General features: G+C 40.5%; 1 protein-coding gene across 3 annotated transcripts in view; it reads left to right on the top strand.

The window, feature by feature from the left end:
- Positions 1-15,385, top strand: part of LOC146869511 (phosphoenolpyruvate carboxykinase [GTP], mitochondrial-like) — a 212,844-nt gene that overhangs the window by 61,085 nt on the left and 136,374 nt on the right. For all 3 annotated transcript variants that reach the window (XM_085603450.1, XM_085603442.1, XM_085603459.1), the window contains one exon: positions 12,942-13,196. In XM_085603450.1, the coding sequence (XP_085459576.1) occupies positions 12,942-13,196 (255 nt within the window). The remainder of the gene's footprint in view (positions 1-12,941; positions 13,197-15,385) is intronic.

Below are 15,385 nucleotides of genomic sequence, written 5' to 3'. Positions count from 1 at the left end.
ATAGAGCTCGTAAATTGGAGTTCCAACCGGAGGTATCGGACACGAATCCTCCAGCCGGGAATCCATTCTGCAACATTTGAGAAACCCAAACAAAGTACTACGGCCAGGCATCGTGCACACTAACCGAGTATACAAACTTCGAGGGCTATCGAATTATGATGTCCTCGCACAAAAATGCAAGACCCTCGGTTTTTGGCAATTGCAATCGTCAAATAAAATCCAACAACTAAGAACCACAAATGCTATGGAACCATGCAAACAACGAAGGAACACTGGGAGCGACCCACAAATACTTAACTGAGAGAACAATGGCGTCACCAGGAAGGCCCGTCTATCGTCTCGCCGTACAAAGGACTACGCCAGGCGCCAAAACAGGTCGACAGTCAGGGCATCAGTCCGTCGCAGCCGTCAGGAGGCGGGGATCTTCGCGGGAAAAGTTTTCGGGCCACTTATTTCAACAACTGGATCGATGAAGCGGGGTGCACCTTCCCTCGGAGATTTCACACGAAGTTCCTCACGATCGTCGGGCTTTGGACCGGTACCGTTGATGTCGCCCCACGTTGGGCGCCAACTGAAGGACTGGGTTATTCTAAGACCCAGCGGTGCCAGGGAACAACACCTGAAACCTTCGTGGGTTACCTGTTCCGGCGTACAAAACACAGAGACACGGGACACTTCCAGCGACGTCAGAGATCAGCGTTTATTTACTGCAGGGATACAGAAGTCACAAGAAGTACACAACGTGTAGGTTCTCGGAGACTGCTTCGATTTGCAAAAGTGGATCGCTCCTTTTATACACATTTTTGCCATTGCACAGTATGGCGAACAAAGGTTACAACACAGTTCCCACAATAAACTTCACCAAAATAGTGTTCATGTTTCAGGAGGCCGGAACATAATTACAACAGTATTGCCGGTTCCCAACTGTAAAAACATATCTTTTCCGCAATAAAACACTTTCCATCCTGACCGTAAACCCATTAGAAAAAGGGAACGAAAACAGATGCAAAGAAAGGACAAGGATGCACAACAGATTAGGAAAGAGTGTTGGGAGTAATAAAGGAAACTTGATAACGGGATCAAAGACCTCGTGTCCAATGTATGCATGACTGAAACAATAGAACGGCACGGCAAGATGAGCCTCGAGCGGGGCCATCTGCCTTCGCCGTGTCATTTCCCTCATCGTAAAGTCACCCTCAAAGAAACACGTGTCCCTCGTGTAAGCTTGGGAATCCCAGGGTCACGAAGCGGACAAAGTCCGTTCGCTGACTACTTGAGGGCAAGAAACAAAATGGATGCTGTATCTAAAATGGAACCCGAGGGTTCGGATGAATAAACCCAAAAATAAGACGAACTATACGTGGTTGCATAGCGAAACTGAGTACACCCACTATACTCGTCATTTGCGGTTCGTAGACACCAAACTCATCCATATTCGTCACCACTCAAAAGTGTCGTTCCGTCCCACACGGAACCTCAGGCTGAAACAATTGATATTGCTAAAAGCATTGAAAGATCAATTGTTACATCTAAGGTTTTATCTGGTCATTCTAACCAAACTACACTTCTTCCTACTCAGTCCGCAATTTCTTCTAATATAAGTCTGGTTTCTGGTGACAATACTGTGTGTGCTATGAATGCTAAACAGACTTTCAACAAAAATCAACCTTCAAGAGGCCAATTGGTTTGTTTTCGGTGTGGTTCTAGAAACCACATAGCAAACAATCGCAGTTGTCCAGCCTTAGGGAAAACATTTACTAAATGTCAGAAATTTGGACACTTTCAGGGTGTATGTAGGAGTGGTATGAATACTACACCATCAAGTAGGGTTAAAGTTTCAAGCATTTCTTTGGACACTCCTGATGTCCAAGATTGTACTTCTCAATTTGCTAATATTTTAGTTACTGTCGAAGTCCCTGAATCTTCGGACAAACCTATTATAGGGCCATTAGTTGACATTTCCATTGATGGTAGAATTATTCTAGCCATGGCTGATTCAGGAGCTCCTGTTACTATTCTAGCAGATTGTACATTTTACAAATTTTGGCCTAATGACATGCCACATCTTATCTCTGATATCAACCCCAAAGTTTTCGGGGAACAAGACATTGATCTGCTGGGTTATTTTTAGGACAGTCTGGAGTGTCTGGGCAGATTTGTTAGGACAAAATGTTAGTAGGCATCAAAGGAAGAGACTTCATTGGATGGAAGGACCTTGACTTCTAGGTATCGTCCTGGACAAGATCCTCCAATTATCTTAGGTGATTTTCCCTCAAATATTTTATCTGTCAGTCAACCAGACTCAATTGTTGAAGATTTTTAAAAAGCTTTTCCAAATGTATTTAAAAATTCTGTTAGCACTATCAAAGGCTACGAACACACTATTATGTTAAAAAAAAATGCTGTTCCCATAGTGCATAAGGTCAGACATGTACCTCTTAGTATCAGAGAGGATTTAAAGTCTCTGCTTAATGACCTCCAAACTGAAGGTATCATTTCTCCTATAGATTCATCAAAATGGATTTCTCCGGTTGTTTTACGGAAAAAAAGACTGGGGACCTGAGACTGTGTGGATTTAAGATCTCTCAATCAAAACATTCTTGTCGATTGCCACCCCCTACCTCTCATACACGAAAGGTTAGCAAATATTGGGAAGTAAAAGTTTTTCTCCACTATTGACTTACACTCCTCCTACCTCCAAATTCAACTTTCTCCTAACTGTCAAGCACTTACTGCCTTTGTAACCCCTTTTGGGGCTTTTAAGTATCTTAGGTTAACTTTTGGCCTCGCTTCAGCCGCGAGTGTTTTTCAAAAACTCATGGACAGTTTGTTTGGTGGTTTTTCGCAAGTGCAAGCATTCCAAGATGATTTATTAATTCACACAGAAACCAAGGAGAAACACCTACAAATTCGTAACAAAGTACTAACTATTTTACAAGACAGAGGCATGACTGTAAAAGCTAATAAATGTATATTACTTGTTAATACAGTTGAATATCTGGGTCACACTATATCAAGTGAAGGCATCAAACCAACATTTTGTAATGTAGAAGCTATACGTAATCCACCTCCTGCTTCTGACGCCTTACCTTTGTATCCTGGCCTGTGCGAATACTATGCCAGGTTCATACCTGATTACGCACAATTAGTGCAACCACTAAGGTGTCTCCTCAAGAAAGGTACTGAATTTGAATGGAATGACACTCTATGTGAGACATTTGAAAAAATAAAACTTTTAGTTATCAATGCACCTGCCATACACCCATTCGTTTCTAACGCCAGTCCTTTTGTGTCTGTGGATGCCAGTCAGAAAGGTCTTGGGGCAGTTTTTGGACAATGGTATGATGGCAAAGAAAACACCATTGCTTTTGCCTCCCGTGCCTTAACACCTACTGAATGCAACTACAGCACGATTGAACGGGAGGCTCTTGGGCAGTTCAGAAATTCTAAACATACATTTGGGGAACTCAGTGTGAGATTTTCACTGTTCACAAACCTTTGGTTTCCTTATTATCTGGCAATGGTCTGGGAAAATCCTCTGCCAGGCTGGTTAGGTTACTTTCCAAATTACAAGAATATAATCTTATTATAAAATATATTCAAAGGGGGTAAAAACATCCGGGCTGATTGCCTTTCTCGTATTCCTCTCCCTGATTGCAGTGAAGGTGAAAATAATGTCCACAAAGATTGTGTGGTTGGTCTTATAGATGCTGTTTCCATGTGCAATGGCAGCATCTCACAGGATGAATGGGCTTCTGCCATGGCACTTGATGAGACTCTCAAAAAAGTGGTGGTGTTCATTAAGAGTAAATAGCCTGCTAATAAAAATTTGAGCAAAGGTGTAAAGTGCTTTGCACAAATCAGTGAATTATTGTCTTTTGAAAATGGAGTTTGCGTGAGGAATGTTTGTTTCTACCTCCCACTACCCTCAGAGAGAAGATCATCAAGATTGGCCATGAAGGCCATTTAGGTATTTCCGCTACCTATAAAAGATTAGAAGACATCTACTGGTGGCCAGGTTTAGACAGACAAGTGGCCCTTTTCATAGATAATTGCCCTAATTGTGTTGTTTCCGACAAACATTGAAAAACCAACAAGAAGCCTTTACTTCCAGTTCCATTCCCTGATTCCCCTTGAAAAACAATTGCCTTGGACTTTTCAGGACCTTTTAATTTGTTACCCTCAGACAAAAGGTACTGTCTGGTTGCCATTGGCTACCATTCCAAAAGTAATTAAAGCTAGAGTTGCTGCAAAGCAATCACTGCAAAAGCAATCCTAAGATGGGTTTTCTACATCTCTTGGCCCTGATCTCAAAACTAATGATTGGGTTCTCATAAAAAAAACCTACAAGGTTTGCAAGGGCCAATCTAAGTTCACACTACCAGTTCGGGTTATCAGGGTCACCAAACCTGTCCTTTTAGAAAACAAAGGTTGGTGGAATAAGAACAATATTGTGAAACTTACTGACAATCAAGTTAGCATATTTAACAACGGTTATGGCAACAGGTCTAATGAAGATGATACTGATTTTACTTTTGGACCTGGTTTTGACATCATAAACTTTCATAATGCATTGGTTAACTCTGATTCTACTGCATTTTCTTCCCCAAGTTGCTCTAATGTTGTTTCACCTAGTACTCGTTCTTATAATTCACTAGCTATGACATCTGCACGTAATCAACGAGTTTGTAAAACGCCTGTCAAATTTCATGATTATGTATTATATTAAAGTTTTGTATTATATGGGGGAAGGGTATGTGGTATTTACTACTGTTCCTTTAATTTACTAAAATGTTATGTTTAGAATACCGTTATGTCATTTTTGATTCCATGCCTGGTCAGTTGCTGTTTGGTTCTTGCTCCCGCAACTGCTTATGCCGTGGGCTCCGTCCTGCATACTACTACTTCCTGTAATCTACAAATAAAAGAAGATTCTGGACATTATCAGTGTTTCCTGGAATTACTGGCGTTCTCCTTCTCTACAATAAAATAGAATATTTTAGAAGAGGAAAGTTGGAGATTTAAAAAATAGAACAGAGAGAATGTATTTCTCCTATTGACTTCTATTAAGGGCGAGGCCTAAGTCAGGGCTATGGTCATGCGTGGGACTTGTAAGTGTGCTGCTGCAACTTAGGTGGGATATCAGAAATGCACATATATATTTTGTTCTTGCCTGTCAGCAGCACATAGAAAGCTCTACAGCAAGCAGAGAAAGCGTGACAAAAACATTGTGCACTGGCCTGCAGGAGCAGGTTAATGGCAGTTCATATGCTGAATCACACTAGACCAGTCCTGGTCGGCAGACGCCTGTCGAGGAATCAGGTTCTTGCATGTAGGAATCGGGAGACGGGAGAGAAGCCTTGAAATCGGTAGTCTCTTGCCTGAACCAGGAGGGTTCGCATGTATGCTGAGCCTAAATAAGCGTTACTCGTCAGTTAAAAGAAAAAGGAACCTTACAAGAAACGCAAATTGTCGGAATGCATAGAGCCCTCAACCCCCAGCGCCTTGATGTCAACTTTCAGGGGCCCCTCATAGGCCGTTGCAGACTGCAAGTGAGAGACATTCAAGCACAAGAGGCAGCCTTGGTTGGGGACCCTTAAGTGAGTTTTACAGGGGAAGGGGTTGCAATGAGTTTACATTATGCTGCTGATTTAGGCACCACTGGTGTTGTAATGTAACGCACAGTACATAAATAAGCAAAATCACTTCAAGCCAGTATTTTTAGTCCTAATCGGTGTATACTTCATACATCATGTACAAATAGAAAGCACTTTTAAATGTGTTCTAGAGCTACATTGATTAATAATTAAGATAAACGAAGGCCTAAAAGCTGTGTTACAAATGAATGCGTACAATTTTGTTTCATCTCCTATTCAGTATCATTCCAAAAATAGAAACCCAGCTATGTCATGCGAAATAACTCTATACTGAAAAAAACATATGAAAAAAAAGGTTTTCTTGTAAAAACCCTCACCCACCAGGTTTACCCCTTGGTAGCATGCTTCATCATCGGGTCAATCCCATTCTGCTGCAGATCGGGGCATGATGCGGCCTACGGACTACGTGGGAGCACTTTTTGATTTTACACAATGACAAAGAAGATGTTAAAAAAGGAGTGGGGGTTACTTTGTTCTTGTCCACATCTTGTTGGTTAGCGCATGCAGACTGCACTTCCTCTTCGTGTGTTCGTCCCTTTGGTGGAGTGTGGACCAAGTACAGAGTAATGTTCTTCCACTGCTCGCACTCAGATGGCGATACTTTTTAGTTGGTCGGCTGTTTTGTGAAAGAGCACACTGCCTTGTTGTGCGAATTCTGGGCTGGCTGTTGGTTTGTGTCCATTTTCTCTTGGGATTAACCTTTCTAGTATAAATCACTGCAAGAGAGCTCTTATGGAACACCTTCACACACACAGATGGGGGCACTGTGTATTGGTTGGCTCTGCACAGTCACGATGCACCATAAGGATGTTTTGTAAACCAGGTAGCAGACAGTACTGCCCACGGTAACACGTCCAGTCGCTGTTTGCGCCTCCAAGCACCGGTTATTGGTATTCTAGAAGTAATCTAAACATTACAGCATTTCGCAGGCATAAGGAGCACTGCATGCCGGCCTGTGCTGGAGTGACGAATAAGCTTCCAGAGTTAAAAAAATAAAGAATTAAAACTATTACACAGTCACTGCTGCAAACAGAAGCAACACAACCATGTTCACACAAAGCGGGAGTTGATATGGTCCTTGACTAGCTATTCGTTATTATTGGCATTCTTTGATATGATCTGTTATACAGAAACTGTGCAATCCTGAGTACACTAAACAACAAATGAAATGAGCCTGATGCACTCAATGAAAATGTAGTTATAATAAAGCGCGCATTCTTTAGTATTATATACTACAAGGCCACTTTGATTGCCAACAACCACACATTGGACTAAAGGAAATGTTTCTGCATCAAACCTTGTGTTCCACATACTATAATGTACTTTTAACATATTTAAAATGTTTGAGGGACCTGTCGATCATCGCGCCGATAGGTTTGTCTGGTTCAGTTTGGCAGTTCCATCTTATTTGACATGAAATAGTCCACACATATAAACGCTCACGTGTGGCCACTTGCACAGACACACAAGTGCTGCCACTTTTATTCTTCCCTCCTACAAACACATGCACACACATTTGTATTAAATTCTTCTAAAAATGTAATGGGCATATGCGTTGTCAAGGGCACCTGTGCCAGGCAATGCATCGCTACTTGATGCCAGACATATCAGACTGCAGCAACAATCAACTTTCCTGTGTGAAATAAAAGTTGTTGAAACGTAGACCGGGTGCCGCAGCCAGTGGCTTTGAGTTGCGTAGCGAATGTGGTATACTAGGGTGGGAATGTTGTGAATAGCCCTATGATTTCACACAGAGCCAACTCTTCTAAAGTAGCCCGAACTTGCCTTTGCATTAAATCCTAGCCATACATGAAACCAGTGGGCAAACCATGGGCAGGCAGGGTATCACAAGATGCAACGAAAGCATTTTAGGAGGCTTATCTGTGGACATTTCTCATCACGTAGACATTTGTAGAGATTGGTATACCTCAAGTACAAATGTCCTGCAAGACCCCACTATATTGCATTTGATCCCTGCCATGACTCTTAGCGTCACACTAACATGGCATTAATTGTGCAAGCATGGTCAACGACGTCATCAGTGCATCACTGTTTGTAAATAAGGGACTGTACAATTTGTATACTATTCTCAAAACGCAGCACAATAGATTTTAACAGTGAGTTGTGCTTCCTGACATTTAGTACATCTGGGCCATACTCTCTGCTCTCATGCACTCCACTCAAAATGCCACTTTCCTTCGGTTGCAGATCAGAAAAAGAAGTGGTTTATGTTGTGGCATGTGGAATGAAGATGCAGCGATGTTTAAATATCTTTCATCAAAGGGCATTTCAATAGGATTTGTAGAGGTTCTTCAAAGATGACAGAAAACGTTTCAAGTAAGCAAAACCACAAAAATGATGTACTCCTGTGTTGTCAACATAATTAAGGTATGGGCATAGCCACAGAGGAAAATAGGAAAACATGCCCCATTTGAGGCTATAAAAGTCTCAGACCATGAGAAGAAATTCTTAAGACTTTTTGGGAACTAGGAGAAACTTGTCTCGTGAAGAGTCTGACAGTGCAGAAAAACCATCCGCTAACTCCTCTACTAAAACAAACAGCCAGTAAAGATCAGATGTGATGCAAAATGTAAATAAAATGCACGATTTGCATGCTTGGAGGACAAACTGAGATAAGCGTGGCAAAGCAGTCCCACTTGTTAATGGCAGACAAAACCCCAATAACCTTAATAGGGGTAAATGGAGACAATAACAAGTATTGGTAAGGCCGTTAGGTCTTGCCTATGCAAACGTTAGTGGCTTTGCCTGTGTCTTATAGCCATGTTGTACAGCATCATGGCAAAAAGTAAAGTTAGAAAAAAGTGCTGGCTGAGCATAGCGCTTTACTTTTAGCCATGCTGCGCAGTCACGCTGCACTACAACATGGCTACAGCAAACCCATTAGCTTTCACATAGGCGAGACCTATTGGCCTGCCAAAGCTTGTTACAAAAACCATGACAAATCCAGCATTCTAGAAGCCAAAAGGATGCAAGCCAATGTCACACCTATTGGCAATGTGTGTGTTTTTCTTGTTGTTTAGCTTGCGTTAATAGTTGTTTAAGGCAGTGCTTGAAATGGAAAAATAGAAATGCAGGTACTCTATACAAGAGTACCTGCGTGTTTCTGAGAAGTGCCGGTACTTTCCAATTAAAAGTCTTGCATTTCTTTTGAGAAGTGCCGCTACACTCTCTATCAAATTAAAAAAAAGTGCTGGTACTCCGTACCGGACAGTACCGGCCCATTTAAAGCACTGTTTAAGGCATACCATAGATTTAGTATGTCGTATGCTTTTTTCCCCAATTCCAGTCTCCTGTCTCGTCTTGGTTGCCCGGTGAGGTAAACAGCTTTTCAAAAGTACCTAAAAGCAAGCAAATATGTGTGCACTGTTCTTGTTCTTTACATATCCGTCCATCAGAGTTTGGAAGACAACGTTTTTGTTTCTGGTATATGTTTATTGAGAAGTACATGTCAGTTTATAAACAATACATAAAAAAGGGAGTATAAATAAATCAAATTATGGCCACACAATAAATTACTATGAAATGTTACCTTCTCAGATTTTTAAATATAAAAAGGATAATACAGATATCAAAAGATACAATAGTTGAGGTACTCATAAAACCTGGAAAGGAAGAAATAGGAAAGGTGGACTAGGGAGAAGATGATAAAGATAGTATACAGTATGTAGTAAACCATGTATTATAGATAGTTGGAAGATAGTAGCGATAAGATCATACAAATATATTATTTCAAGTCAAGATATTCCCACTAACTCAACAATTTCAAATAGGTGAACAGTAAGTCCAAATTCAATTAACAGTGTTCGTGGCTACAGCATCAACAGGCCTAATGATAACATCAACAGCATGAATATAAATAATGATGGTAATGAATTAATAAGGAAATGAAAACAGAAGTAATTCACTTATTGTAGTTCTTAACTAGAAGAAAAATCTGAAATATTACCAGAAATAGAACATTTATTAGCTAGAAAGGGGTTCCAAATTTGGATGAAAGTTGCAACATTGTCCTGCAATCTATAAATGAGTTTTTCATATGATGCTATTTTATACATTTCAATAAGCCATTCGTCATGTGTAGGGCATTGTGGTGTTCTCCAATGTCTTAATATACAAATTTTCCCTACAGTGAGTCCAATAGCTATCAATCGTCTTGTATGGTTTGTGAGATTTGGGAGATCAGTAACATCATGTAATAGAACTAATTTTTCCGTTAAAGGAATGGACACTTGTATAGCTCTGTGTAGAGAGGCAGTTACGGAAGACCAATATTCCTTCAAAATTGGGCATCGGAATAAAATGTGTAGTATATCGCAGTCCACCTGTGGGCACTTCCAACAGGTTGATTGATGTAGTAAACCTGCTGACTTGAGTTTTTGTGGTGACCAGTACCAGTTATGAAGAATTTTGAAAAGAGTAAATTTCATTCTGGCCTCTCTGATACCCTTATCCATGTTCATAATAATATCCTCCCATTCCTCATCGGAATAAGCTAAAGTAATTAACCCTTGCCATTTGACATGGAGCTGTGCAAGTAATGGGTATGAGTGTAATTTATGCACTATTCGATTATAAAATCCAGAGACTGCGCCTTTGAATTTCCCCCAAATTTGTAAGTATTGTAATACTGGGGAATCCTCAACTATCCAAGGAAATGGTCCTAGTCTCCGAGATAGGGCTTGTTTTAGTTGTAAGAAATTCCCCTCTTGGGAGGCAGGGAGTTGAAATTGTATCTTAAGCATTTCAAAAGTTTTAAGCTCGCCTTCTAAAGTGAGTAAGTGGGAAGACAACGTTTTTGTCTGTTGTTCGCTACTTGGGTGGGAAGTCTATCTGGTCCCTATGTAGAATATTCCTTTCCATTATGAGGTATTCTCTTGCTAGTGATGATTCAAGCATGGTCAGATATTTCCCTGTATTTGTTTGGAGTAAGAGCAAGCACATCTCTAAAGGCAGAAGGAATGGGCCAGGCCACGTGTTTGGAAAGCTCCAAGTTTATACTATGGTGTTGAAACGATGATTCAGTTTGTCTTTTGCGGTCATTTTGAAAACATGCGTCTAGTTAGTAATTTGTATTTAGTGGCGCCGTGGAGAATACTCTTTACATCAATAAAAGATAGATTCATATTAGAGTCTGATTTAAAATTGTATTAATTCCTTGACTGCACAGGTGTCTGCGTGCTCCTATGCCTCGTATATTTGTCCAAACACTTGAGGGACCTTATCCTTAACCGCTGTGGCACGTGCACATCACATTTATGAATACATCATTAGAGTGTACAGCAGCCCTTTTATGCCTTTTTAATACATAGAAGCCTGCAATTACTTTATAAAAGCCAGTCTCTAATTTCCTTATTGCAGTCGAGTTGTGATGTGTCTAGAGGCCTGTAATAAATAAATGATGGACCTGATCAACTGTAATAACTTTTTCAGTGGAGTTCTGACATCATAATTAGGGCTCCCTGTTTTCCGTTTTTACTGATTTTTACAGATAAATACAGACAGAAAACTATGTATATTCCTGTGTGTATTCATTTTTAAATACAGAAAAATATGGAAAATAGGCCTGCTTGGGTGATTTTTTTTTTTCTACTGTCAATTATGAGTGCCAGGTCAGTAGTGTACCGATTGAGAAGTAGGGGAGATTAAAAAAAAAAGACAATAGATTTCTTAATTAAGCTTAACTAAGGGCAGTTCTACAGTTATTTATGCTATTCTACAATGCAAGTGTTTTCAGACCACGCTATTGCACTGTATACCGATGAAACCATTAGGACATTGAAATGCGAGTATACATTTACAATTTAAATAAATGTGGAAAAATACTTATTGCTGCTTCATTTATACAGTGAACACAAAATAAAAATGGATGAATATAGAACAAATTAGCAAAAAATAAATGTGGATAAATACAGACGGAAATGTTGAAAAAATAAATACAATAAAACCGGGAGACCTAATCATAACGTATCCTGCCAGCAGCCAAGGTGAAAAGCAGTTAACAGCTTCATTTAAGTAACTAAAAGGAGAAATGGCTTTTCGTTCCTCTGATTTTCTTTTTCTAAAATAAAGAGTGATCAGCAAAAATTAGATTTTTGTGGCAACATGTTTATTTTTTCCACCTAGGTAACTACAGGAACAGCATAGTATATATTGCTATACGTTCTGAGCCACAGCAGATTTTCTTAATCTTAAACTGATTCTACCTTTCTTTTTGCAACACACTTGTAACTACTTTTTATTGTATGTATTTTGCACTACAGAGTATACTTTTGTTCTTCATGGGTGTAAACATAATAGCTCTTTCAGATGCCAGAGCCAGTAACAAGGGTGAAGGGCGGGTCATGGAGTATGATTACAGCTGCAGTTTAAACAGGGAAACCAGGAACTCGTGTATACTTCCTCTGCTAGGTTTTTGTGAATAGAAAAAGTGATCAGCAGAAATGAGATATTTATAGCAATATGTTTATTTTTTCACACTATAGGTTATTATAGGAAAGCTACAATCTCTGGATGTTTTATGTCACTTGAGCCACAACACTTTTTAACTTGAGTTGCCTTAAACTGATTCTAATAAATAAATAAAAATATGAACTGCTTTTGTTGCATTTAATTGCAATCTAAAGATTCTGCTTTTATTCTTCTAGTCTTCAATGAACATGAAAACGCAAGTATGGCGTAACCATGTATTTTAAAGAATAAAATATAATCTGCTGTACATTATAAGGCTATTACAAGTCACCTTGGAGATTTATGACCCCCATAAAGAATTTGTTCTTTTGGTCTCGTTCCTCTAGAGGGTGATGGAACTGTTGGTGACTTGCAATATCCTTATACTGTACGTCAGAGGGTACTTTATCTGATATATTATACGTTAATGGGGTAGTCAGTTGGGTAAGAAAGACATTGGCCATGCTGCTTCACTCATTTGTGTGGATGATATGCACACCTTGGTTTTTCCCCTGGCTTATCAAGAAAACCCCAAGAGGAAAAGACAGGGAGGGGGAGGTGGGGGGGGGGGGAGGGGGGTGAAGGGGTTATTCGTATTTTACTGTTGTAAGCTTTGTCTATATGTACAGAAATTAGGGGAAATGGTCTGTTATTGCTTTTTGACAAAACCTTAGAGCGGGCTGCCCTGAGTTGAACTGAAATAGTGCAAAGGCAGAATAGAATGTTTTGCCAATCTAAAAAGAAACCACGCCCTAGTCTTTGCACTGTCTGACGCGTGTTCTCTTTTCTTATGATCTCGTGTCCTCCCCCTTGCAGGATCTGTTCCCATTCGCTGAAACAATGTGCAGCGGCACAGAAGAGTCCAGGTCGCTCAGTGCATGCTCTGCGGGTCCTGAATGGGGATCTGGACCTGCTATCTGGCAGGGTGAGGGAGTTTGTGGTGAGCAGTGCCAAGCTATGCCAACCAGACAGCATCCACATATGTGATGGCACGCCAGAAGAGGAGCGCAGTGTGCTTGCACTGCTGCAGAAGGATGGCATGATCAAGAGACTGAGCAAATATGAGAACTGGTAAGAGCAGGCAGCGGGGTGGCAGGGCGTGGGTGGGCGTTTTTGTTACCTGGCACTTATATAGTGCACACTGAGCAGTTATTATTTATTTTATGTCTTTATGGGATTGAATTGCATTTGGTAGTCCAAGGACTACTTCCAAGGCATTTTAACAATTGCAAGGAGGTACTAGAAGGGAAGTGCTTCAAGGTTAGCTACTTGGCTGACACAAGAATTGAGACACTGAAAGATTCAGGAAATGCTCACTGTGAGACCCTCCACTGCAACACCATCAACTGCACAGGCACTGTGAGAATGTACTTTTTTTCATCCTGGACACTGTTAAAAAAAAAAAAAACTCTTCTCTCTCCTCCAGGGTACTTGAAGATCATTTTATTTTGATGTGGAACTTATTCTAGAGTCCCATGCTGTGCATCATTTCACCATCTAAACCTGGCATCCCGAAACATTCGCTATTTATTTATTTTATTTGTTTTTGAGTGTTGAACAGGCGCCACAGTAGCCTTCTTTTAGAATTTTTATCACTGTTGGGTTTTGACACATCGCTGTGAACTCTAGGTAGACGGCCACCAAAAATCAGGGGAAAGAAAAGTGGCTAGGTTTAAACCGGTTCTTCAAATTAAGAATTGGCGGCAAAGCACAGAGACGTTGAGAAAAAGTACACAGATGCTGAAAACAATCGCTGAAAAACAAAGGAAAAAGGTTCTTCAAAGCCTTTAAGAAAATGCTCCCTTTCGTTTTTGCCTGAAGTGACAACATAAACTAGCACGTCTTCCAAAAGATCAGAAACCTGAAGGCCATAAGACTGGTGAGAAATGTAATTCTAAAACCTTGAAGATGCAGGAGATACCATCTTTAAAGGCTGTAGGACTATTAGTTTAAGAAGATTTGCATGTCCCAGAAGAAGCAGATGCAGGAGGATCCATGGGGGAGCAGAAAGTGTCTGCAAGAGTCTGCATCAGTAGTATGAGAAAATCTCAGAAAAAGTAATTTCGACATCAGAAACAAAATGTGCACCTACAATTCCTTAAAGTGAAAGCCACAAGAGTTGTATTTGAAGAAAGGAAACAGCCTTAGATGCTGAAATATTTGGCAGTCGAACAACCTCAAAGACCAAGGAGCCGACTGGGCCGAAGACGAGACCTCAGTGCAGATAAACCTTGGCGCTTGGCTTCAAGAGACTGAAAGAAAGGACAAGGACATCCCAAGGGAGAAAGATATACCAGAAGAAGAGGGGATCAATCGTCAACATCGAGGTGGCTTTGAGAAGAGAAATGAATGCCTGAAGTCGAAATGGCAGCGCTGCTACTGGAGAAGGCGATTGATCACAGATTATGTGCTTCAAAAATCCCCCACGCCAGGCACAGAGACAGTGGAAGAACTCCTAAAAGCAACCCCAAAACCTCTATGGGAGCTCTAGGATGGTGAGCATTCAATTGGTGAGGAAGAAAAATGTCCCCTTAAATGAGGACACACGCTGGGATGAAAAATTAATGGCAGGATGTAACAGCATATTCACCACAGGGGGTAGTAGATTCCTACCCATGAAGGCCGCCCCCCCAGTGTTGATGGAACAATTTTCAGAGTGGGGGTGCTGTCATCAATGTAATATCACTGAAGGGATTTTAATGCGTCACAGAAAGATCAAGTGTAGCAAATGAGCCACGCCCATTCAGCAGCAGGTAAGGATGTGATTTGCAGCCTTGGGTGCATTTTGGAGCACACTGTCGCAAATCCATGATTAAAGCATGGGAGGTAGGACAATGCCATTTGGAGGCAGCATATATTCCATTGAAATGGCCACTAACTTTGCACAGATATACTGATAAAACTATACAGAGCACACATGATCGATAACGTGTCGGTTTTCAGCGAGTATTTATCATTTGTGCATCACTGAGTAACATGTCTTGATTTGTTTCGATCATATGAAAACCCTTTGTTTCCATAACACTTCAGAATTACAAAAAACCGTGCTTCATTTGTGCTCTTGTAACTGGTGATATATTCTGAAATATTGTACAGTTCATTGACCGGTATTTAAATTGTGTTGTGTGTTAGATAAAAATAGGCACCCAGCCTTTCCTTTCTCATTCACTGTATTCCAGGTAAGTCTATCACATAGATCATAGATCACTTTACAAAATCCTACAAAGTTGCAGTCAGAGAAAGAAACGTAAACACCAATC

Source organism: Triturus cristatus, chromosome 1_1, assembly GCF_964204655.1.
Source record: "Triturus cristatus chromosome 1_1, aTriCri1.1, whole genome shotgun sequence".
Taxonomy (NCBI): Eukaryota; Metazoa; Chordata; class Amphibia; order Caudata; family Salamandridae; genus Triturus; species Triturus cristatus.
The sequence above is the reverse complement of the archived record's forward strand: the minus strand, read 5'-3'. Positions and strand labels throughout refer to the sequence as shown.